The sequence below is a fragment of the Oncorhynchus nerka genome, linkage group LG1 (assembly GCF_034236695.1).
Source record: "Oncorhynchus nerka isolate Pitt River linkage group LG1, Oner_Uvic_2.0, whole genome shotgun sequence".
Taxonomy (NCBI): Eukaryota; Metazoa; Chordata; class Actinopteri; order Salmoniformes; family Salmonidae; genus Oncorhynchus; species Oncorhynchus nerka.
Window position 1 is genome coordinate 43680145 of NC_088396.1, and position 24108 is coordinate 43704252.

A 24108-nucleotide genomic window follows, 5' to 3' on the forward strand; every position below is an offset into this window, starting at 1 on the left:
ACAATGACAGCCTACCAAAAGGCCTCCTGTGGGGAAGGGGGCTGGGATTAAAATATATAGAACAAAACACACATAACAACAATCTACACACAATACCCCATAATGACAAAGCAAAAACGGTTTATTTTTTATTTTTGCAAATATATACAGTTGAAGTCGGAAGATTGCATACACCTTAGCCAAATACATTTAAACTCCGTTTTTCAGAATTCCTGGCAGTTAATCCTAGTAAAAATTCCCTGTCTTAGGTCAATTAGGATCACCACTTTATTTTAAGAATGTGAAATGTCAGAATAATAGTAGAGAATTATATATTTCAGCTTTTATTTCTTTCATCACATTCCCAGTGGGTCAGAAGTTTACATACACTCAATTAGTATTTGGTAGCATTGCTGTTACGGATACAGTTATCCTGTGTGTGTGTGTATCCTGTGTGTGTGTTTCTTTTCTCTCCTTCTCCCCTCACAGGTGAAAACCATCACTCCCCAATCAGTCAACAATCAATCATCAATCAGAAGACACACCTCCTCCTATTTCTTACCCTATCACAGTTCCTTCCCCATGGTTTAAAAAACCCCATCATTTGTTTGTTCTAGAGCTCAATCTCTAGCTCAATCTCTCTGTAAATGCCATGTCTGTAGGTCTGTGTTTCACTCTCGCTTTGTGTCTTAACCTCTCTTTTGTTTAAACACCTCATAGCACTTTGTCATCACCTGTGAGTATTGTTTTTGGTTATGGTGTTTGTTTGTTGCTGGTGGGAAAAGGGGGAAACCAAGACAAGTCGCCCATGGGCATACACTACTCGTAGGTAAACTTTGTTAAATACACTAGTTAGAACTGGGCGGACCACCCACTGTATTTTTGGTTAGTTAGTTAGCTGTTGTTAAAGTAGGCTAGTCTAGCTTAGGGGTGTTTTTGAATACTTATTGTTTCTTTCCTTGGGTCCAGCTCAGCCCCTTTTCCTGCTCCCCCCATTACCGTGTGTTTATAAATAAACCTAGAGTTTGACGGTAGATTTCTGTTGTCGTGGTTATTTCGTGCACACTTTTACTTTGTCACAATAATAATTTGCATGAGTTATGTTACGGGTCTCATTACCATCCCCCCTAGACTGTCGGGCCAAAAGGGATTCGTAACAATTGCCTTTAAATTGTTTAACTTGGGTCAAACATTTTGGGTAGCCTTCCACACGCTTCCCACAATAATTTGGGTGAATTTTGGCCCATTTCTCCTGACTGAGCTGGTGTAACTGAGTCAGGTTTGTAGGCCTCACTTTTTCAGTTCTGCCCACACATTTTCTATGGGATTGAGGTCAGGGCTTTGTGATGGCTACTCCAATACCTTGACGTTGCTGTCCTTAAGCCATTTTGGCACAAATGTGGAAGTATGCTTGGGGTCATTGTCCGTTTGGAAGACTCATTTGCAACCAAGGTTTAACTTCCTGACTGATATCTTGAGATGTTGCTTCAATATATCCACATAATTTCCCTCCCTCATGAGGCCATCTATTTTGTGAAGTGCACCAGTTCCTCCTGCAGCAAAGCATCCCCACAACATGATGCTGCTACCCCCGTGCTTCACGGTTGGGATGGTGTTCTTCGGCTTGCAAGCCTCTCCCTTTTTCCTCCAAACATAACGATGGTCATTATGGCCAAACAGTTATATTTTTGTTTCATCAGACCAGAGGACATTTCTCCAAAAAGTATGATCCTTGTCCCCATGTGCAGTTGCAAACCGTAGTCTGGCTTTTTTATGGCAGTTTTGGAGCAGTGGCTTCTTGCTGAGCAGCTTTTCAGGTTATGTCGATATAGGACTCATTTTACTGTGGATATAGACACTTTTGTACCCGTGTCCTCCAGCATCTTCACAAGGTCCTTTGCTTTTGTTCTGGGATTAATTTGCACTTTTCACACAAGTACATTCATTTCTAGGAGACAGAACGAGTCTCCTTCCTGAGCAGTATGATGGCTGCGTGGTCCCATGGTGTTGATACTTGCGTAATATTGTTTGTACAGATGAACATGGTACCTTCAGGCGTTTGGAAATTGCTCCCAAGGATGAACCACACTTGTGGAGGTCTACAATTATTGTTTTTGAGGTCTTGGCTGATTTCTTTTGATTTTCCCATGTCAAGCAAAGAGGCACTGAGTTTGAAGGCACAGGTACACCTCCAATTGACTCAAATTATGTCAATTAGTCTATCAGAAGCTTCTAAAGCCATGACATCATTTTCTGGAATTTTCCATGTTGTTTAAAGGCACATTCAACTTAGTGTGATGACCTAAACTGGGATATGCTTAACACCCCGGCTGTCCTACAATCTAAGCTAGATGCCCTCAATCTCACACAAATCATCAAGGAACCCACCAGGTACCACCCTAAATCTGTAAACATGGCGCACCCTCATAGATATTATCCCGACCAACTTGCCCCCCAAATACACCTCTGCTGTCTTCAACCAGGATCTCAGCGATCACTGCCTCATTGCCTGCATCCGTTATGGGTCTGCGGTCAAACAACCACCCCTCATCACTGTCAAAAGCTCCCTAAAACACTTCTGCGAGCAGGCCTTTCTAATCGACCTGGCCCGGGTATCCTGGAAGGATATTGACCTCATCCCGTCAGTTGAAGATGCCTGGTTGTTCTTAAAAAGTAATTTCCTCACCATCTTAAATAAGCATGCCCCTTTCAAAAAATGTAGAACTAAGAACATATATAGCCCTTGGTTCACTCCAGAGAATCTTGTTTCTCATGGTCTGAGTCACTCCAAGCCGGCTGCCGTGCCTTTTACTGAGTGGCTTCCGTCTGGCCGCTCTACAAAAACTGTTTTCGTGTTGTCATGAAGGGGTATCGTGTGTAGATTGATGAGGATTTTAGAATAGGGCTGTAAAGTAAATACATGGAAAAAGTCGAGGGGTCTAAATACTTTCCGACTGCATTGTATCGCTATCGGGGCTCTAGTTAGGAGTACTATTAGAGTGAGGGGAAATAATCTATATAAAAAGCACTGGGATGTTTGACATGCTAAAATAGACGTGACTATTTGCCTTGTGAAATAAAACTACTTCCATCAAGGACTAGAATACAAATGGTATTTCAACCCTTGAGGCTACAGATTATATTTTCATTTGGCATTACAAAGTAATGTAGTGGAGGCTGATGTATTAGCACGTTAATCAAATGCAATGTTCTAGTTCTCATAACTCATCACATATATGTATTATGCTTTCTTAGTTACCACACCCGTTGATTTTTCAAAGGGCCTCGTTAATCACATTCACAACTCTTTCTAGTTATCGGCAACAAATATTTAATCAGTACCACAGCGCTATCTGCTGTTAATCGGTTGACATAATTGTGTGGACTACAAGTCCCATAAGGAAGCGTTAGTGCCTACGGACTACTACACCCATCATGCTAATTTAGTTCAGCGATGAGATTGAACGTTCTAGCACAGTTTCTAATACTTTCAGAATAGAAAAGACTGGACAGCATTACAAAACCGAAAAAGCCATCACATTTTATTAAAATGCTTTGGTTTGAAGGCTCTATTCCAGCAGCCATCATCTCAGCCAAAGAACAGAGCTCCATCTTCGTCGTCGTAATAACAGGTATTGTTAGGTAGATTACGGTGGCTAGCCAGCGCAGATTTGCTAGCAAACCAGTTGAGTTGAATGATTCGCTAATGTAGCTAGAACACTGAGACCAAACGAGCTCTGTCATTGTCAGTAAACTAGCTATGAATATCAACAACATGACAAAACGTTAGCCAACGGGTCGAAACGGAAAGGAATGGCAGCTGTCAAATATCAGCTAACGTTAAATAATACGATTTACCTAGTTTAGTTCATTGTTAGCTAACTGGTTAGTTCTAGCCGCTAATGACAACCAATATGTCTGGCTAGCTTTTTTATTTATTTTGACGTTACATACAACAGAAACATAGATGGCGTTTGTCATTATTCACCGTTCGTTCCTTGCCTAATTTCAGTAGAACCAGCGACTGTCACCACCAACATACTTGTCTTGTGGGCAGTGCGTGTGAAGCGAATTATTCACCACCTCTGACATTCTTGTCTTCTACCAGGCGACGATGAGGTGTCAGCACAAATGATGTCCAGTTGGGAGGACGACGGAGTGGCCGAGGTCTCCCATAACTGCTGTGTCGCAATCAAGGTGGATGCCAAGAGGTAGCCTATAATGCAATCCTACACTTGTGTGGATATGATACACACTGCTTCCTTACCTTATTTTCAAATGACGTTAGTAATACTAACATAAATGTTATGTCTTGTGTTTAATGCTTTTTTCTTCCAGCGAGACATGCTCTCAGTTCTCTCAAATCTGTATCCTTCTCCTCCAAAGGGTTTTTATTACCCCTATATTTGGACTATTGTTTCTGATCCCTCAGTCATAATTTTGTGTAGAAGGTGTTCCATCTCTTCTAATACCTGTGATTATTCACCAACCATATTCTTTCAGACATATTATAGACTATGTAATCAAGTCCAATCCCTTTTATTATTGTTATTTATTATTATTATTATGTTGTGCACTTTGGTTTGCCCTTAACTTCCCCTTGAAGACCCGGTGGTGTGCATCCCGTCCAGTTTCTTTATTGGAGAGAATGGAATCCCCCTGGAAGTTGTTGCCGGGAGTGTCTCTGCAGAGGAACTCATGAAAAGAATTGAAAAAGTCAAACAGGTAAGACTTAAATAGAAAAGACAATAACAGTAACTTGTTTTCAAGAGCGCTGAGGGTGTCACACTGAACATGCATCTCTTGTGCCTTACAGATGCACGCCCAGCAGATAGCAAGCGAGGGAGCGGAAGCAGGGACTCCCGTGGAGGCTTGTCCACCAGCCGTGGTAGCCTCAGAGCCAGCCCCAGCACAGCCCCCCTCACCCCCACTGGAGCTCCAGCCCAGCCACGCACCACCTGCAGCGCCAGCCACATCTAAAGGTGTGTTTGTGTGTCAGACCACCGTGGACGATGCTGATTAATGATGGTTCACCACAGGAGTTTTGCTGCATAACAATGCAACAAAATACGAGCAGTTGTGCTATACAGAAATGTCATTCTGTGTGTGTTACTAGATATGCTACATGACAAAAATTATGAGGACAGCTGCTCGTAGAACATCTCATTCCAAAATCATGGGCATTAATATGGAGTTGGGCCCCCCTTTGCTGCTCTAACAGCCTCCACTCTTCCACTATATGATGGAACAGTGCCGCAGGGACTAGCTTCCATTCAGCCACAAGTATTTGTGAGGTCGGGCACTGATGTTGGGCGATTAAGAATGCCTCGCAGTCTGCGTAACAATTCATACCGAAGGTTTTTGATGAGGTTGAGGTCAGGCCTCTGCAGGCCAGTCAAGTTCTTCCACACCGATCTCGACAAACCATTGCTGTATGGACCTCGTTTTGTGCAGGGGACATTGTCATGTTGAAACAGGAAAGGGCCTTCCCCCAAACTCTTGCCAAAAAGTTGGAAGCACAGAATTGTCTAGAATATCATAGTATACTGTAGCCTATGATCCCACTTCACTGGAACTAAGGGGCGTGGCCCGAACCATGAAAGTCAGCCGCAGACCATTATTCCTCCTCCACCAAACTTTACAGTTGGCACTATGCATTGGGGAAGGTAGCGTTCTCCTGGCATCCGCCAAACCCAGATTCTTCTGTCGGACTGCCAGATGATGAAACGTGATTCATCACTCAAGAGAAAGCGTTTTCACTGCTCCAGAGTCCAATGGCGGTCAGTTTTACACCACTCCAGCTGAGGCTTGGCATTGCACATGATGATCTTAGGCTTGTGTTCAGCTGCTTGGCCATGGAAACCCATTTCATGAAGCTCCTGAGGAAGACTTGTGCTGACGTTGCTTCCAGAGGCAGTTGGAACTTGGTAGTGAGTGTTGCAACCGAGGACAGATGATTTTTACACGCTACGTGCTTCAGCACTCGGCGGTCCCGTTCTGTGAGCTTGTGTGGCCTACCACTTCGCGTCTGAGCCGTTGTTGCTCCTAGACGTTTCTACTTCATAATAACACCACTTAGAGTTGACCGGGGCAGCTCTAGCAGGGCAGAAATTTGATGAACTGACTTGTTGGAAGGTGGCCTCCTATGACCGTGCCATGTTGAAAGTCACTGAGCTCTTCAGTAAGACCATTCTACTGCCAATATTTGTCTATGGAGATGGCATGGCTGTGTGCTCGATTCTATACACCTGTCAGCATGGGGTGTGGCTGAAATAGCTGAATCCACTCATTTGAAGGGGTGTCCCCATACCTTTGTATATAGTGTCCTGTTGATATGAACAACAATGTGTAGACTTAAATAGAGACACTGACATGATTGCTGTTAATTGATACACTTAGTGTTTCTCAAAATGTATGGATCCAAATCAAAGTATGCAAAACGGAGCACGGAGGGCACTTCTTGAATGCATACTCCGTTTGTACATATTTTGAAGTATGCATCAATGCAAGCTTCAACTGAAAGTATGCACAGAAATATGAAACAACCATGTAAAAAAATAAAAATATATATATTTCTCCAAGAACCATACTCGAGAGAACGTTGTCGAGGAATGCACGCGGAGCATGGAGCACGGCAGTATGCATATTGAGAAACACGCACTGATAATGATTTCTGTAATCCGCTTGTGGTTATGCTCAGAATCCCTGTCCAGGCCAGCAGAGGAAGGCGGAGCATCAGCCTCAGTGGTCGTCACCCCCGGGGAAGACGGGAGCTCATCGTCAGACGACGCATCAACCAGCTCTCAGCCTGACAGGGTCCTTGATGCTAAGGTGGAGAGGTAGGAACGACACACAACGGAGGAACAGGGATGGAGGGTTGAAATATACTTTGTCTTCTGAAACTTTCCCTTCTGTAGGTTAACAAAGAAACCGGAGGAGAGACTGGATCAGAAAAAGAAAGAGGAGGTAAATACTGACACTTCCCCTACTGACACTTCCCCTACTGACACTTCCCCTACTGACACTTCCCCTACTGACACTTCCTCTACTGACACTTCCTCTACTGACACCTTGCTGGTGTCCCCTACTGACACCTTGCTGGTGTCCCCTACTGACACCTTGCTGGTGTCCCCTACTGACACCTTGCTGGTGTCCCCTACTAACACCTCCCCTACTGACACCTCACTGGTGTCCCCTACTGACACCTCCCCAGCTGACACCTCCGCTGGTGTCCCCTGCTGACCCTACCCTACTGTCCCCTGCTGACACCTCCCCTACTGTCCCCTACTGACGACACCTCCCCTACTGACGACACCTCGCCGGTGTCCCCTACTGACACCGCACATACTGACACCTCCCATACTGACACCTCGCCGGTGTCCCCTACTGACACCGCACATACTGACACCTCCCATACTGACACCTCGCCGGTGTCCCCTACTGACACCGCACATACTGACACCTCGCCGGTGGCCCATACTGCTCTTTTAATACTATATAATGTACATTTTGACTAATCTAAATGTGTATACATAGTATGGATGGCCTGTTGATACTTGTGTGCACCTGTATCTATTTCTGTGTGATGATGGTCAGGGTGAAATAAAGGAGATGGAGAGAAGGAAGATGGGGAAGGAGATGCTGGACTTCAAGAGGAAGAACGAGGATGAGAAGACCAAGCGCATTATGGATGAGAGGAGCAGAGAGAAGGCAGAGGAGAAGGCTGCCAGGGAGCGTGTCAAAGCACAGATCGCCCTGGTAAACAAATGCATCAAACTCTCACCCCTCCGCTTCAAAACCCAAAAGACTGAACTAAAATAATAATCCCTTGTTGGGCTTCTCTGATTAAACTTTTACCCATAACTCCCTCTAGTGGCCTGAGTGAACACTACAGGGTTTGGTGATGAAATAGACAATGTTTCTTGTTGTGGTGGTGTGGAATGAGTATAGAGGCTGGCTGATGCAACTTTGTCCCACAGGACCGTGCTGACAGAGCTGCCCGCTATGCCAATAACCAGGAGGAGGTGGAGGCAGCCCGGCTGGCAGCACTGCAGGCCAGACAAGCAGAGGCGGAAGCCAAGAAGGAGATCGTACACAGGGAGAGGAGGTATGGAGGTACTTTAGTCACAGGAGAAAATGTAGATTCACTTTAAAGTTATTTTTTATTTATTATTATTATTTTTTTTACACACCCAAGAAGTTCTATGTCACCACTAATGTAATCATAGAATAACATTTTAAAAAAACGTTATTTTCCTCCAGCGCCATAGCAAGAATACAGTTCCGTCTCCCAGATGGTTCTTTCTTCACCAGGCAGTTCTCCTCAGAGGCCAGACTGAATGAGGCTCGGCAGTTTGCTTTCAATGTAAGACTTTTTCCAACTCAAGTTAGACAAGTGAACATTAAGAACATGTTCATTCTCTCTGGTGGAATATGATATTAAATATCATAATGCCGGCTGTCACTAAAGAGTTTGTATTTCTCCTTTCAGGAAGTGGGAAATCGCTATGGCAACTTCTCCCTGGCGACTATGTTCCCTCGCAGGGAGTTTACGGCTGACGACCTGGGTAAGACTCTACTGGAGTTGGAGCTGGCTCCCGGTGCCTCCATAGTCCTGCTGCCTGTGAGTGACTGGAAACCAAATACAACTCCCATTTTCCACAACAAGACAGTGTCATATCACTGCACAGTTAGATTTAGTCCTTGTACATGCATGTGTAACCAATGTGAAATGGCTAGCTAGTTAGCGGTGGTGCGCGCTAATAGCGTTTCAATCAGGTGACGTCACTTGCTCTGAGACCTGAAGTAGTTGTTCCCCTTGCTCTGCAAGGGCCGTGGCTTTTGTTGTGCGATGGGTAACGATGCTTCGTGGGTGTCAGTTGTCGACGTGTGCAGTGGGTCCCTGGTCCAATCCCAGGTATGGGCGAGGAGAGGGACGGAAGCTAAACTGCATTGGTCTTGTTTCCCATGTTTGTTTTTAGGGACTTTTTGCTTGTTTTCCCTGGTAAAATGACAACACTGAGTATAATGTGTTTTATATTATTCCTAACCGCTTCCAGCAAACAGGATGGCCCAATAACACGGTGGTGCAGTCTGGAGGGGGTATCTGGGCTGTGTTGGGTACCATCCTCTACCCCCTGCTGGCTGTGTGGAGGTTCCTGAGCGGCTTCCTCTTCACCAGCCCCGCCACCCCCGGAGCAGCAGGCCCCAGAGGCCCAGCCCAGCAGCCCAACACTAACTCAGGCTCTGGTTCCTCCTCCTCATCTGCTGAACCGAAGAGGTGAGGCCCCATCCAGCAGGCTCTTCGATATACACTCCTATGTTTAGGAGTAGCTGAGATTGTTGTGATGGTACATTATGGTTAGGAGTTCAGTTGACAAGACTTTGCCCGATTGTTACAATGTACAATTACATTGAAATTGAATGGTTAGACTCGTCCAGGTTAATCATTATCAGGTTTCATAACAGAAACATGCATTGTTGTAGCTAGAGGGAATAATAATAATTCTGAGAATGAATCTAGGAGTTTGATTGAATAGTGTGGTTGTGTAAGATTGGGTGTTCTAAAGCCTAATTGGTTTGTTTCACATCCATTTTCACTTTTTCAGAGAAACCCTTCGCAAACGCACACTGGAAAAGCAACCAGTAGACTTCAAACGAGACGGTAAAATCCACAGGCTACGGAATCACCAGGACAGTGAGGATGAAAATAACACTTGGAACGGCAACTCTACCCAGCAGATGTAGTGCAATAACACTGTCCCCCCCCCCTTCCTTCCCTCCCTCCTGCTAATATTAGGGCTGTTTGTTTTATGTTTATCTTGTCTAAGCCTGTACTCTGCTCCTCCCCTGCATGGGTAGATGTAATCAAGTTTACCTCCCGACCGTTGGGCTTGAACAGAGAAGACCCCCTTTGTGTTGAAACTGTTACTTGATTCATTCAGCCTCCTTACAGAATACAACCAGCCGGGGGGGGCCGTCAGTATCCTGACATGTCTACTGTATGATGAAGGGCTGAGACAGATGTTGATTGATGGCCTTGTCTAAATGAGAACTTTTGTGTTTAATGTAACATTCAATAACCAGATAAAATGGTGTTTAATGCTGTATGATATGAGGCCTGTGTGTGTAGCAGTATTTAATCAAGGCTGTGACCCCTTGGTATAGACTACCTCCCTCGGCAGTAGAATGTGTTTCTACTACTAGTTGAACATGGGAAACCACTGTACTGCTCTCATTTAACTATGGGAATAAAAATGTTTTCCAATAAACAATCATTTGGCTGGCTCTATAATTCTGTTAAATCAAGCCTTACCATAATACTTTTTGTTGGTTTGTTTGCAATGTCATCTAATGAGCTGTGAATAACAGTGACTCAATCAGATCTTTATTGGTTACAGATGTGCAAAATACAATTGATTTGAGATTCTTGCTTTCGCAGCAGTGCTTTATAAAATGGTAATTATGACCTACAGTTGTGTGTCTATATATATCACAGGATACTGATTAATTTACATCTGTCCCTAATTTTAAGGTCACCCTGTTATGTGAACTCCCGTTTTAATATGGTCAAACTATTTCTTTAGAAAAGAAAGTCAAATCAGTGTAAAAGCAGGTGAGCTGGTTCTACTGTTCATTTGCTAGTGTTGTGGTAGAAAACTGAGTAGGTCGAGCAATGCATGTCAACCCTGTTCCCCATAGACTGGCTAGAAATGTTATACGAAATGTAAGCTTGCATTCAATTGCCCCTCCTTGCACACAACAAGCTTCTATTTTCATGGCTGATTTAAGATTACTATAGTACTTTATTTAACCCCTTGAAATGGGGAAAACAACTCTTCTTGAACATGCATGTGCTCTTATGATCATGTTAAAATTAGGTGAAGTTACACTTCTCAAAAGGCACTGAATTGGTGGAATGACCCAGCTAACATTGTCATGATCATTTCAAAAACAAACAACCATTGAGGCTGTATACAACTGTATATAAGAAGTATTTTTGTTGTCTGTCTTTTCTATATTTACAGTTGGAGTCTTAAACTCATTTTTCAACCACTCCACATTTCTTGTTAAACTATAGTTTTGGCAAGACGGTTAGGACATCTACTTTTTTCTTGACACAATTGTCCCAACAATTGTTTACAGATTATTTCACAATTCCAGTGGGTCAGAAGTTTACATACACTAAATTGACTGTGCTTTTAAACAGCTTGGAAAATTCAGTCATGGCTTAAGAAGCTTCTCATAGGCTAATTGACATTTGAGTCAATTGGAGATGTACCTGTGGATGTATTTCAAGGCCTACCTTCAAACTTAGTGCCTCTGCTTGACATCACGGGAAAATCAGAAATCCGCCAAGACCTACAAATTGTTTTTTGTTTTTTTAGACCTCCACAGGTCTGGTTCATCCTTGGGAACAATTTCCAAACACCTGAAGGTACCACGTTCATCTGTATCAACACCATGGGACCACGCAGCCGTCATACTGCTCAAGTTCTGTCTCCTAGAGATGAAAGTACTTCGGTGCGAAAAGTGCAAATCAATCCCAGAACAACAGCAAAGGACGTTGTGAAGATGCTGGAGGAAACGGGTACAAAAGTATCTATATCCACAGTAAAACTAGTCCTATATCGACATAACCTGAAAGGCTACTCAGCAAGGAAGAAGCCACTGCTTCAAAACCGCCATAAAAGCCAGACTACGGTTTGCAACTGCACATGGGGACAAAGATCGTACTTTTTGGAGAAATGTCCTCTGGTTTAATGAAATAAAAATAGAACTGTTTGGCCATAATGACCATCGCTATGTTTGGAGGAAAAAGGGGGAGGCTTGCAAGCCGAAGAACACCATCCCAACCCGTGAAGCACGGGTGTGGCAGCATTATCTTGTGGGGATGCTTTTCTGCAGAAGGGACTGGTACACTTCACAAAATAGATGACATCATGGCGAATGAAAATCATGTAGTTGAAGCAACATCTCAAGACATCAGTCTGGAAGTTAAAGCTTGGTCGCAAATGGGTCTTCCAAATGGACAATGACCCCAAACATACTTCCGAAGTTGTGCAAAATGGCTTTAGAACAACAAAGTCAAGGTATTGGAGTGGCCATCACAAAGCCTTGACCTCAATCCCATAGAAAGCAAGGAGGCCTACAAATCTGACTCAGTTACACCAGCTCTGTTAGGAGGAATGGGCCAAAATTCACCCAACTTATTGTGGGAAGCTTGTGGAATGTTACCCAAAACGTTTGACCCAAGTTAAGCAATTTAAAGGCTATGCGACCGAATACTAATTGAGTGTATGTAAACTTCTGACCCCCTGGGAATGTGATGAAAGAAATAGAAGCTGAAATAAATCATTCTCTACTATTATTCTGACATTTTACATTCTTAAAATAAAGGGGTGATCCTAACTGTCCTAAGACACAGAATTTTTTACTAGGATTAAATGTCAGGAATTGTGAAAAACTGAGTTTAAATGTATTTGGCTAAGGTGTATGTAAACTAGCGACTTCAACTATAACTTATTTTAATATCTTATGTTCTTATCTGTACTTTGTCATGTATTTGTACATGTTATGTGGATCCCAGGTAGAGTAGCTGCTGCATGTGCAGTAGCTAATGGGGATTCTAATAAACTAAACATGTCACAGCTTCGACCTGGTTAAAGAGCCTCATACCTAAGAAAATATCAATACTCCACTTTAAGGCATTAGGTCTACTTGCCTAAGTACTTGACAAGTTTTTAATTGTTGTTTCAGTGCAGCCCTTAAAATAATATTCCCATCTCTCAGATGGTCTTGAAGCTGATGAGGTAGTCTGGATAGGCACCTGCATCACAGAACACCACATAGATAAATGGATTCTGCAGATCATTGACGGCACAGTCATGTAGCCCCTGGCGGAGGTCAGCGGGGTTCAGGGGGTTCGGCTCCTTCATGCCATGCACCCCCAGGCAGGGTGAACCCACCAGTGCCCTGGCACGGTACATGTACTTCAGCCCACTGGCATCTGGTTTGGAGTATGTATCGTGGCACGAGTACCACATCTCTTTGGCAAAGTAAGTCCCGTCGCCGTATGCAGTAGCTAAAAGGAAAACAGACTCTAGGTTAATTAAACACTGAATGAAAATGGAGGGCGTCATCTTCAGGAATCTAGTCAAACCACAAGACTGTTTTTGCTGTGATAAGAACTTTAAATTGTTTGCTAAATCTTTGATTAAGCTCCTCCTAAGAGCACTGTCAGTATCTACCTGAAGAGAGCAGTAACGAGGCAATAGATTGTTCCGTACCGTTTCTCCCACAGAAGCTCCTGTTGAAACCACAGGTGTTGATTTTCTGACAGATGTCTTTGGTTGTTCCGTGGTAAAGATTCAGCTCGTTCTTGTTTTTGGGATACTTCTTATCCATCGCCTGTTTTTTCACTGCGTACCTCTGCCACTGGTCTTTGCTCTGAATCCTCTGGATCTGTCAGTGATAATAGAGAAAACCAACATTTTTCTTCTGGTTATATATGTAATCTATATATCACAGCAGTAACACCATACTGAAAGCGCAAACCACTGCTTTTAATCAGGGCAAGGCGACCGGAAACATGACCGAATACAAACAGTGTAGCTATTCCCTCCGCAAGGCAATCAAACAAGCTAAGCGTCAGTATAGAGACAAAGTAGAGTCGCAATTCAACGGCTCAGACACAAAAGGTATGTGGCAGGGTCTACAGTCAATCACGGACTACAAAAAGAAAACCAGCCCCGTCGCGGACCACGATGTCCTGCTCCCAGACAAACTAAACAACATCTTTGCTCGTTTTGAGGACAATACAGTGCCAACGACACGGCCCGCTACCAAAACCTGCGGGCTCTCCTTCACCACAGCAAACGCGAGTAGAGCATTTAAATGTGTTAACCCTCGCAAGGCTACCGGCCCAGACGGCATCCCTAGCTGCGTCCTCAGAGCATGCGCAGACCAGCTGGCTGGTGTGTTTACGGACATATTCAATCTATCCTTATCCCAGTCTGCTGTGCCCACATGCTTCAAGAGGGCCACCATTGTTCCAGTTCCCAAGACAGCAAAGGTAACTGAGCGAAATAACTATCGCCCAGTAGCACTCACCTCCGTCATCATGAAGTGCTTTGAGAGACTAGTCAAGGATCTTATCACCTCCACCCTACCTGACACCCTAGACCCACTCCAATTTGCTTACGCCCCAATAGGTCCACAGACGATGCAATCACAATCACAATCACACTGCCCTATCCCATCTGGACAAGAGGAATACCTATATAAGAATGCTGTTCATCGATAACAGCTCACCATTCAACACCATAGTACCCTCCAAACTCATCATCGAGACCCTGGGTCTCGACCTCGCCTTGCGCAACTGGGCCCTGGACTTCCTGACGGGCCGCCCCCAGGTGGTGAGGGTAGGAAACAACATCTCCACCCAGCTGATCCTCAATACTGGGGCCCCACAAGGGTTCGTTCTCAGCCCTCTCCTGTACTCCCTGGTCACCCATGACTGCGTGGCCATGCACGCCTCCAACTCAATCATCATGTTTGCAGAGGACACTACAGTGGTAGGCTTGATTACCAACAACGATGAGATGGCCTACAGGGAGGAGGCGAGGGCCCTCGGAGTGTGGTGTCAGGAAAATAACCTCACACTCAATGTCAACAAAACAAAGGAGATGATCGTGGACTTCAGAAAACAGCAGAGGGAGCATCCCCATATCCACATCGATGGGACAGTAGTGGAGGAGGTGGAAAGTTAAGTTCCTCGGCGTACACATCCCGGACAAACTGAAATGGTCCACCCACACAGACAGCGTGGTGAAGAAGGCACAACAGCGCCTCTTCAACCTCCGGAGGCTGAAGAAATTTGGCTTGTCACCAAAAGCACTCACAAACTTTTACAGATGCACAATCGAGAGCATCCTGTCGGGCTGTATCACCGCCGGGTACGGCAACTGCTCCGCCCACAACCGTAAGGCTCTCCAGAGGGTAGTGAGGTCTGCTCCGCCTATAACCGTAAGACTCTCCAGAGGGTAGTGAGGTGTGCACAACGCATCACCGGGGGCAAACTACCTGCCCTCCAGGACACCTACACCACCCGATGTCACAGGAAGGCCAAAAAGATCAAGAACAACAACCACCCGAGCCACTGCCTGTTCACCCTGCTATCATCCAGAAGGCGAGGTCAGTACAGGTGCATCAAAGCTGGGACCGAGAGACTGAAAAACAGCTTCTATCTCAAGGCCATCAGACTGTTAAACAGCCATCACTAACATTGAGTGGCTGCTGCCAACATACTGACTCAATCTTTAGCCACTTTAATAATAAAAAATGTGATGTAATAAATGTATCACTAGTCACTTTAAACTATGCCACTTTATAAAATCCTTACATACCCTACATACCCTCATCTCATATGTACAGTGGGGAGAACAAGTATTTGATAACCTGCAAAATCGGCAGTGTTTCCTACTTACAAAGCATGTAGAGGTCTGTCATTTTTATCATAGGTACACTTCAACTGTGAGAGACGGAATCTAAAACGAAAATCACATTGTATGATTTTTAATTAAATAATTTGCATTTTATTACATGACATAAGTATTTGATCACCTACCAACCAGTAAGAATTCCGGCTCTCACAGACCTGTTAGTTTTTCTTTAAGAAGCCCTCCTGTTCTCCACTCATTACCAGTATTAACTGCACCTGTTTGAACTCATTACCCGTATAAAATACACCTGTCCACACACTCAATCAAACACACTCCAACCTCTCCACAATGGCCAAGACCAGAGAGCTGTGTAAGGACATCAGGGGTAAAATTGTAGACCTGCACAAGGCTGGGATGGGCTACAGTACAATAGGCAAGCAGCTTGGTGAGAAGGCAACAACTGGCGCAATTATTAGAAAATGGAAGAAGATCAAGATGACGGTCAATCACCCTCGTTCTGGGGCTCCATGCAAGATCTCACCTCGTGGGGCATCAATGATCATGAGGAAGGTGAGGGATAAGCCCAGAACTACACGGCAGGACCTGGTCAATGACCTGAAGAGAGCTGGGACCACAGTCTCAAAGAAAACCATTAGTAACACACTATGCCGTCATGGATTAAAATCCTGCAGCGCACACAAGGTCCCCCTGCTCAAGCCAGCGCATGTCCAGGCCCGTCTGAAGTTTGCCAATGACCATCTGGATGATCCAGAGGAGGAATGGGAGAAGGTCATGTGGTCTGATGAGACAAAAATATAGCTTTTTGGTCTAAACTCCACTCACCATGTTTGGAGGAAGAAGAAGGATGTGTACAACCCCAAGAACACCATCCCAACCGTGAAGCATGGAGGTGGAAACATAATTCTTTGGGGATGCTTTTCTGCAAAGGGGACAGGACGACTGCACTTTATTGAGGGGAGGATGGATGGGGCCATGTATCGTGAGATCTTGGCCAACAACCTCCTTCCCTCAATAAGAGCATTGAAGATGGGTCGTGGCTGGGTCTTCCAGCATGACAACGACCCGAAACACACAGCCAGGGCAACTAAGGAGTGGCTCCGTAAGAAGCATCTCAAGATCCTGGAGTGGCCTAGCCAGTCTCCAGACCTGAAGTCAATAGAAAATCTTTGGAGGGAGCTGAAAGTTCGTATTGTCCAGCGACAGCCCCGAAACCTGAAGGATCTGGAGAAGGTCTGTATGGAGGAGTTGGCCAAAATCCCTGCTGCAGTGTGTGCAAACCTGGTCAAGAACTACAGGAAACGTATGATCTCTGTAATTGCAAACAAAAGTTTTGTGTACCAAATATTAAGTTCTGCTTTTCTGATGTATCAAATACTTATGTCATGCAATAAAATGCAAATTAATTACTTAATCATACAATGTGATATTCTGTATTTTTGTTTTAGATTCCGTCTCTCACAGTTGAAGTGTACCTATGATAAAAATTACAGACCTCTATATACTTTGTAAGTAGGAAAATCGACAAAATCGGCACTGTATCAAATACTTGTTCTCCCCACTATTCACTGTACTCTATACCATCTACTGCATCTATGCTGTTCGGCCATCGCTCGTCCATATATTTATATATTTATATTGTAGGTTCATGCTCTACAACATCCGCAGAGTACGACCCTGCCTCACACAGGAAGCGGCGCAGCCCGTCTGGTGTTCAACCTTCCCAAGTTCTCTCACGTCACCCCGCTCCTCCGCTCTCTCCACTGGCTTCCAGTTGAAGCTCGCATCCGCTACAAGACCATGGTGCTTGCCTACGGAGCTGTGAGGGGAACGGCACCTCAGTACCTCCAGGCTCTGATCAGGCCCTACACCCAAACAAGGGCACTGCGTTCATCCACCTCTGGCCTGCTCGCCTCCCTACCACTGAGGAAGTACAGTTCCCGCGCAGCCCAGTCAAAACTGTTCGCTGCTCTGGCCCCCCAATGGTGGAACAAACTCCCTCACGACGCCAGGACAGCGGAGTCAATCACCACCTTCCGGAGACACCTGAAACCCCACCTCTTTCAGGAATACCTAGGATAGGATAAAGTAATCCTTCTCACCCCCCCTTAAAAGATTTAGATGCACTATTGTAAAGTGGCTGTTCCACTGGATGTCTTAAGGTGAACGCACCAATTTGTAAGTCGCTCTGGATAAGAGCGTCTGCTAAATGACTTAAATGTAAATGTAAATATGTACATATTCTTATTCATTTCCTTTACACTTGTGTATATAAGGTAGTTGATGTGAAATTGTTAGATTACCTGTTAAATATTACTGCATGGTCGGAACTAGAAGCACAAGCATTTCGCAACACTCGCATTAACATCTGCTAACCATGTGTATGCGACAAATAACATTTGATTTGATTTACCTGAATAATTTGAATGGTTGGCTGCGTATTAGTATTTGGGTTCTTGCTGGTTGCAATGAACTCCTTCTCAATTCTCTGGTACTCTGCTGAATTGGAAGCCAGTGTGACGATCTCCAGATCCTTGCCCTCCATTCTAGTCCAGCTCTGTGGGAACTGAATGACGGCTGAAAAACAGACGCACAGTGGGAATAATTGAACAGATCAATCAATGTAAAAACACGACCAGGAGCGTTATCACCGAAGTTTGACAGGAATATTCTCTTAATATTCTGTATTGGACACTGTATAAAACTATACTTTCATATAAAATATTTTCCTAAACATTAAAACCGAGGCATTACCTGTTTCAGAGTCCGCCACAAGGCTCCTTTTGACCCTGGTGATGGTCCCTTTGCTGTCAGTCTGCTGCATGTCCTTCAGGTCCACAGTGAATGTCTCCCCCTGGTGGTTATATTTAAAAAGCTTCTCTTTCTTGTGGAAGGCCAGCTCCAGATCATAGCTTAGACTACAGTCCAGCTCTCCCCAGGTCTCTCCCTCCCCCGCCTCCCAGCGCACTGTCTCCCTCAGCCTCTTCTCCTCTCCCTCCCGGCTCTCCCTGTCCCTTGCCCCCTGCAGATAGTCCTTAATCTGGAGGACGGCCGAGAAAACGTCGTCTTTCTTCCCAGAGATGGTCATCTTGTCTGGGGACGCCACCAGCACATGGACCTGGTTCTTCTGGCTCAGGGCCACGATGGCCTCCTTCTGGGCCTCCAGGAGCAAGGGCAGGTGGCTGGAGAGAAGGTCCTGGCTAATGCACTCCTCAGAGATCAGCTCGTCCAGGAGTTTCTTCACCTTGGTCAGGCTGGCAGGGGAGGGCCCATACACCACAACCTCCATACTGGGGAAAACCACGGCTGCTGTGGCACTGGCCAAAAACAGGGCTGGTTTGGTAGGGATGGGCTGGGTTGGTCTGGTGGTTTTGGCAGTTTTTGATGACTTTTTGGCTATGAATTAAAAAACAAAGAGTGCTGTGAGGAGCCTTACAAGACTTTCAAAAATAACAACATTGTATGCTTTGGTTTTGTATTAATGAGGCAGAAAAAAAACATGATCTAATTCTGTATACAGCCAAATTCTTAAAGGTATATTGATGATTAAAGTCCCACTCCCACCTCCTTAGAACCTCATTCATCCACCGGATTGACTTAACAAAAGGCACATATTTTTGTGCACTTAAGTGTGTTTACTTTACTGTGGGACTTTAAGTTAAAGGTTGCAGCTTCAACTCTGGTCTTAAAACCCTGTCACCTACCTGCAGCCTTGGGGATCACCTTCTTGAACGTTTTCATAACCTCCTCAAAGTCCTTTATCATCTTGTTTTGGAATATAACAATGTGAATCGTTGTAACTGACGGAGTTCTGACGCTTATCAGTAAATCAGTTATTGCGGCCATCATTGCATTCCCGACCTGCACTGCTCCCAAGTTACCAGCACCTGTACAAGGGCACAAACAATACCACATCTGTTAGAACAGACACTTGTGTCTTTAGTGTCCAGGGTATTTATTTGTTATATCTTCATACAGTACATGGACAGCAAATAATACACGTCACTGTAAGGTTTGCAACAATAATACTAGATTGTTATTATGCCTACCTGTTCCGAGCGCTGGGAAAGAGACCGATTGTATTTTCTCGTCTTCACACATCTTTAACACTTTAAGCATGGAGCTGGTGATGTCCTTCTCCTTGGTCTGTCCCACCATGTGGATGATGTGCTTGGTCTTGAGATTCCCAGGCTTGGTCATGACAACACCATCACTGGGTTGGGTCCCTGGGATCAGAACGGGAAAAAAAGGATTAGCAAGTTGTTTTTTACTGTGTTAGAATGAATGTATATTAGGGATGTTTACGATTCGATACGTATCTATAGCTCCGATACAATACAGGAATAGATTTGTTTGATTATAGGGGAACGAATTGATGTGCTTTGGTTTCAATTTGACGTTATTGTTGCATGAACACATTTATTTTCCATTGTAAATTAAAATCTGCTGCTGATGGGAGCTCAGGAACTGGGCCTCTCTGAGCTGGATCGGTCTGAGATGACATCTCTGGGCCTCTCTGAGCTGGATCGGTCTGAGATGACATCTCTGGGCCTCTCTGAGCTGGATCGGTCTGAGATGACATCTCTGGGCCTCTCTGAGCTGGATCGGTCTGAGATGACATCTCTGGGCCTCTCTGAGCTGGATCGGTCTGAGATGACATCTCTGGGCCTCTCTGAGCTGGATCGGTCTGAGATGACATCTCTGAGTGGCCCTCTGTTAGTGTCTGTCAATGATGTCTATAGGCAACTAAGCTGAGCCATTGGTCAGACTAAGTGAACATGTACCACCCCACTATCAGATTATAGTATTTGTTATTTTATTAGGATCTCCATGAGCTGTTGCGAAAGCAGCAGCTACTCTTCCTGGGGTCCACACAAAAAATGAAATAATACCGAACATTAATAGACAAGGACAGCTCAAGGACAGAACTACATACATTTGAAAACGGCACTCGTAGCCTACATATCAATACATACACACAAATATCTAGGTTAAAGAGGGGAGAGGCGTTGTGCCATGCGGTGTTGCTTTATCTGTTGTTGTTTTTTAAAAGCAGGTTTGCTGTTCATTTGAGCAATATGAGATGGGAGTTCCATGCAATAATGGCTTTATACATATTCCTATCTTTTATACAGTGCCTTCGGAAAGTATTCAGACCCCTTGACTTTTTATTTAACATTTATGTTAGTCTTATTCTAAAATGGATTAAATAAAATAAAAATCCTCAGCAAATCTACATACAATAAACCAATAATGACACAGTGAAAAGTATTTTTGGAAAACGAAAAACAGATATACCTGTTAAGGGAATTTTTATCAATAATGACTAATTATGTATACATTTCAATCAGGACTGACTAATCAGAATACTATTATGTTACTGTATATGTATGATTTTTCTTTTTAATCCTAGTACATTTACATTTAAGTCATTTAGCAGACGCTCTTATCCAGAGCGACTTACAAATTAGTACTGAATATAATGTGTGTAAATATAATCAAGAATTAGAAAAATGACTGTCTGTTCCTTGGTAGAAATGAATGAACTATATCGCCAGACTGGCTAGAATGCTTATCTACACAGGCTGGCCTTGGCTCTAGACGATGTGGGAAGGCTTGAGAACTATACAGCCTTTGTACCAGTGTCAAGAAGAGACGGAACAGTTAGAAAACGCTGACGTCATTTTCAGTTTATAACCTGTGGTAAAATGTATCATGGGCAGTCCTCTCGAGAATAAACGCTGCTGGTTGATTTTAAAGACTGATCTCTGTCCATTTTATACAAATAAGAGTCTTACAAATTCTTATGAATTGACAGTGTTTCATTTTAATTGGGTATTAAAACATAGAGGAATTTAATTCCTGTAACAATACCTTATTTACATAAGTATTCAGACCCTTTGCTATGAGACTCGAAATTGAGCTCAGGTGCATCCTGTTTCCATCGATCATCCTTAAGGTGTTTCTACAACTTGATTGGAGTCCACCTGTGGTAAATGCAATTGATTGGAGGTGATTTGGAAAGGCACACACCTGTCTATAATAAAGGTCCCACAGTTGACAGTGCATGTCAGAAACCAAGCCATGAGGTCGAAGGAAATGTCTGTAGAGCTACGAGGCAGGATTGTGTTGAGGCACAGATCTGGGGAAGGGTACCAAACAATTTCTGCAGCCTCTATGGAGATGGGAGAACCTTCCAGAAGGACAACCATCTCTACAGTACTCCACCAATCAGGCCTTTATGGTAGAGTGGCCAGATGGAAGCCACTCTTCAGTAAAAGGCACATGACAGCCCGCTTGGAGTTTGCCAAAAGGCACTTAAAAAAACTCAAGACCATAAGAAACAATATTCTCTGCTCTGATGAAAACTCTGGGCGAAGGTTCAACCTTCCAACAGGACAACGTGGGAGTGACTACTGGACAAGTCTCTGAATGTCCTTGAGGGCCCAGCCAGAGCCCGGGCTTGAACCCGATCGAACATCTCTGAAGAGACCTGAAAATAGTTGTGCAGCAACGCTCCCCATCCAACCTGACAGAACTTGAGAGGATCTGCAGAGAAGTATGGGAGAAACTCCCCAAATGCAGGTGTGCCAAGCTTGTAGTGTCATACCCAAGAAGACTCGAGGCTGTAATCGCTGACAAAGGTGATTCAACAAAGTAAAGGGTCTGAATACTTACGTAAATGTTATATTTCCGTTTTTAATTTTTAATAAACGAGCAAACATTTCTAAAAACCTGTTTTTGCTTTGTCATTATGGGCTGTCGTGTCCAAATCAATCCCAGAACAACAGCAAAGGACCTTGTGAAGATGGAGGAAACAGGTACAAAAGTATCTATATCCACAGTAAAACGAGTCCTATATCGACATAACCTGAAAGGCCGCTCAGCAAGGAAGAAGCCACTGCTCCAACACCGCCATAAAAACAGACGGTTTTGTACGGTTTGCAACTGCACATGGGGACAAAGATTGTACTTTTTGGAGAAATGTCCTCTGGTCTGATGAAACAAAAATATAACTGTTTGGCCATAATGACCATCGTTATGTTTTTAGGAAAAAGAGGAAGGCTTTACATGTGGATATATTGAAGCAACGTCTCAAGACATCAGTCCGGAAGTTAAAGATTGGTCGCAAATGGGTCTTCCAAATGAACAATGACCCCAAGCATACTTCCAAAGTTGTGGCAAAATGGCTTAAGGACAACAAAGTCAAAGTGTTGGCAGTGGCCATCACAAAGCCCTGACCTCAATCCCATAGAAAATGTGTGGGCAGAACTGAAAAAGCGTGTGCGATCAAGGAGGCCTACAAACCTGACTCAGTTACACCAGCTCTGTCAGGAGAAATGGGACAACATTCACCCAACTTATTGTGGGAAGCTTGTGGAAGGCAAACCAAAACGTTTGACCCAAGTTAAACAATATAAAGGCAATGCTACCAAATACTAATTGAGTATATGTAAACTTCTGACCCCCTGGGAATGTGATGAAAGAAATAAAAGCTGAAATAAATCTCACTACTATTATTCTTACATTTCACATTCTTAAAATAAAGTGGTGATCCTAACTGACCTAAAACAGGGAAATTTCACTAGGATTAAATGTCAGGAATTGTGAAAAACTGAGTTTAAATGTATTTGGCTAAGGTGTATGTAAACTTCTGACTTCAACTGTACGTGAGAATGCTGTTCATTGACTATAGCAGCCTTCAACACCATAGTACCCTCAAAGCTTATCATTAAGCTTGAGACCCTGGGTCTCGACCCCGCCCTGTGCAACTGGGTCCTGTACTTCCTGACGGGCTGCCCCCAGGTGGTGAAGGTAGGAAACAACACCTCCACTTCGCTGATCCTCAACACTGGGGCCCCACAAGGGTGCATGCTCAGCTCCCTCCTGTACTCCCTGTTCACCCATGACTGCATGGCCATGCACACCTTCAACTCAATCATGACACAACTGTAGTAGGCCTGATTACCAATAATGACGAAAAAGCCTACAGGGAGGAGGTGAGGGCCCTGGCGGAGTGATGCCAGGAAAATAACCTCTCCCTCAACATCAACAAAACGAAGGAGCTGATCGTGGAGTTCAGGAAACAGCAAAAGGAGCCCGGACCTATCCACATCGATGGGACCACAGTGGAGAAGGTGGAAAGCTTCAAGTTCCTTGGCGTACACATCCCTGACAATCTGAAATGGTTCACTCAAACAGACAGTGTGGTGAAGAAGGAGCAACAGCGCCTCTTCAACCTCCGGAGGCTGAAGAAATTTGGCTTGGCCCCTAAGTCCCTCACAAACTTTTACAGATGCACAATTGAGAGCATCCTGTCGGGCTGTATCACTGCCTGGTATGGCAACTACACCACCCGCAACCACAAGGCTCTCCAGAGGGTGGTGTAGTCAGCACAACGCATCACTGGGGGCACACTTCCTACCCTCCAGGACACCTACAGCACCCGATGTCACATGAAGACCAAAAAGATCATCAAGGACATCAACCACCCGAGCCACGGCCTGTTCACCCCACTATCATCCAGAAGGTGAGGTCAGTACAGGTTCATCAAAGCTGGGACCAAGAAACTGAAAAACAGCTTCTATCTCAAGGCCATCAGACTGTTAAATGGCCATCACTAGCCATCTACCACCAGGCTACTCAACCCTGCACCTTAGAGGCTGCT

At 44.4% G+C, this 24108-nt stretch overlaps 2 protein-coding genes across 5 annotated transcripts in view; one reads left to right on the forward strand and one right to left on the reverse strand.

Moving 5' to 3' along the window:
- Positions 1–3398: 3398 nt before the first annotated feature.
- Positions 3399–10253, forward strand: LOC115130268 (UBX domain-containing protein 4-like). Of its 4 annotated transcripts, none has more exons than XM_065019067.1 (14): positions 3399–3611; positions 4088–4190; positions 4318–4346; positions 4586–4704; positions 4796–4961; positions 6680–6818; positions 6897–6945; positions 7576–7737; positions 7959–8086; positions 8242–8344; positions 8471–8602; positions 8810–8896; positions 9039–9259; positions 9588–10253. In XM_065019067.1, exons 1-14 carry the CDS (start codon positions 3530–3532, stop codon positions 9724–9726), a joined length of 1659 nt encoding a protein of 552 aa, XP_064875139.1. In that variant the 5' UTR covers positions 3399–3529; the 3' UTR covers positions 9727–10253. The 4 variants fall into 4 exon arrangements, with proteins under 4 accessions (XP_064875139.1, XP_064875143.1, XP_029517077.2 ...); XM_065019071.1 differs by having other exon boundaries at positions 7588–7737; XM_029661217.2 differs by lacking the exon at positions 8810–8896 and having other exon boundaries at positions 3401–3611.
- Positions 10254–10344: 91 nt separating this feature from the next.
- LOC115130274 (protein mono-ADP-ribosyltransferase PARP14-like) overlaps positions 10345–24108 on the reverse strand; it is a 34594-nt gene continuing 20830 nt past the window's right edge. Inside the window, exons 21-26 of the mRNA XM_029661242.2 lie at positions 19490–19666; positions 19145–19327; positions 18195–18836; positions 17854–18017; positions 13269–13443; positions 10345–13063 (exon numbers count right to left, since the gene is read on the reverse strand). Coding sequence (XP_029517102.2) covers positions 12768–13063; positions 13269–13443; positions 17854–18017; positions 18195–18836; positions 19145–19327; positions 19490–19666 — 1637 coding nt within the window. The 3' untranslated portion in view covers positions 10345–12767. The remainder of the gene's footprint in view (positions 13064–13268; positions 13444–17853; positions 18018–18194; positions 18837–19144; positions 19328–19489; positions 19667–24108) is intronic.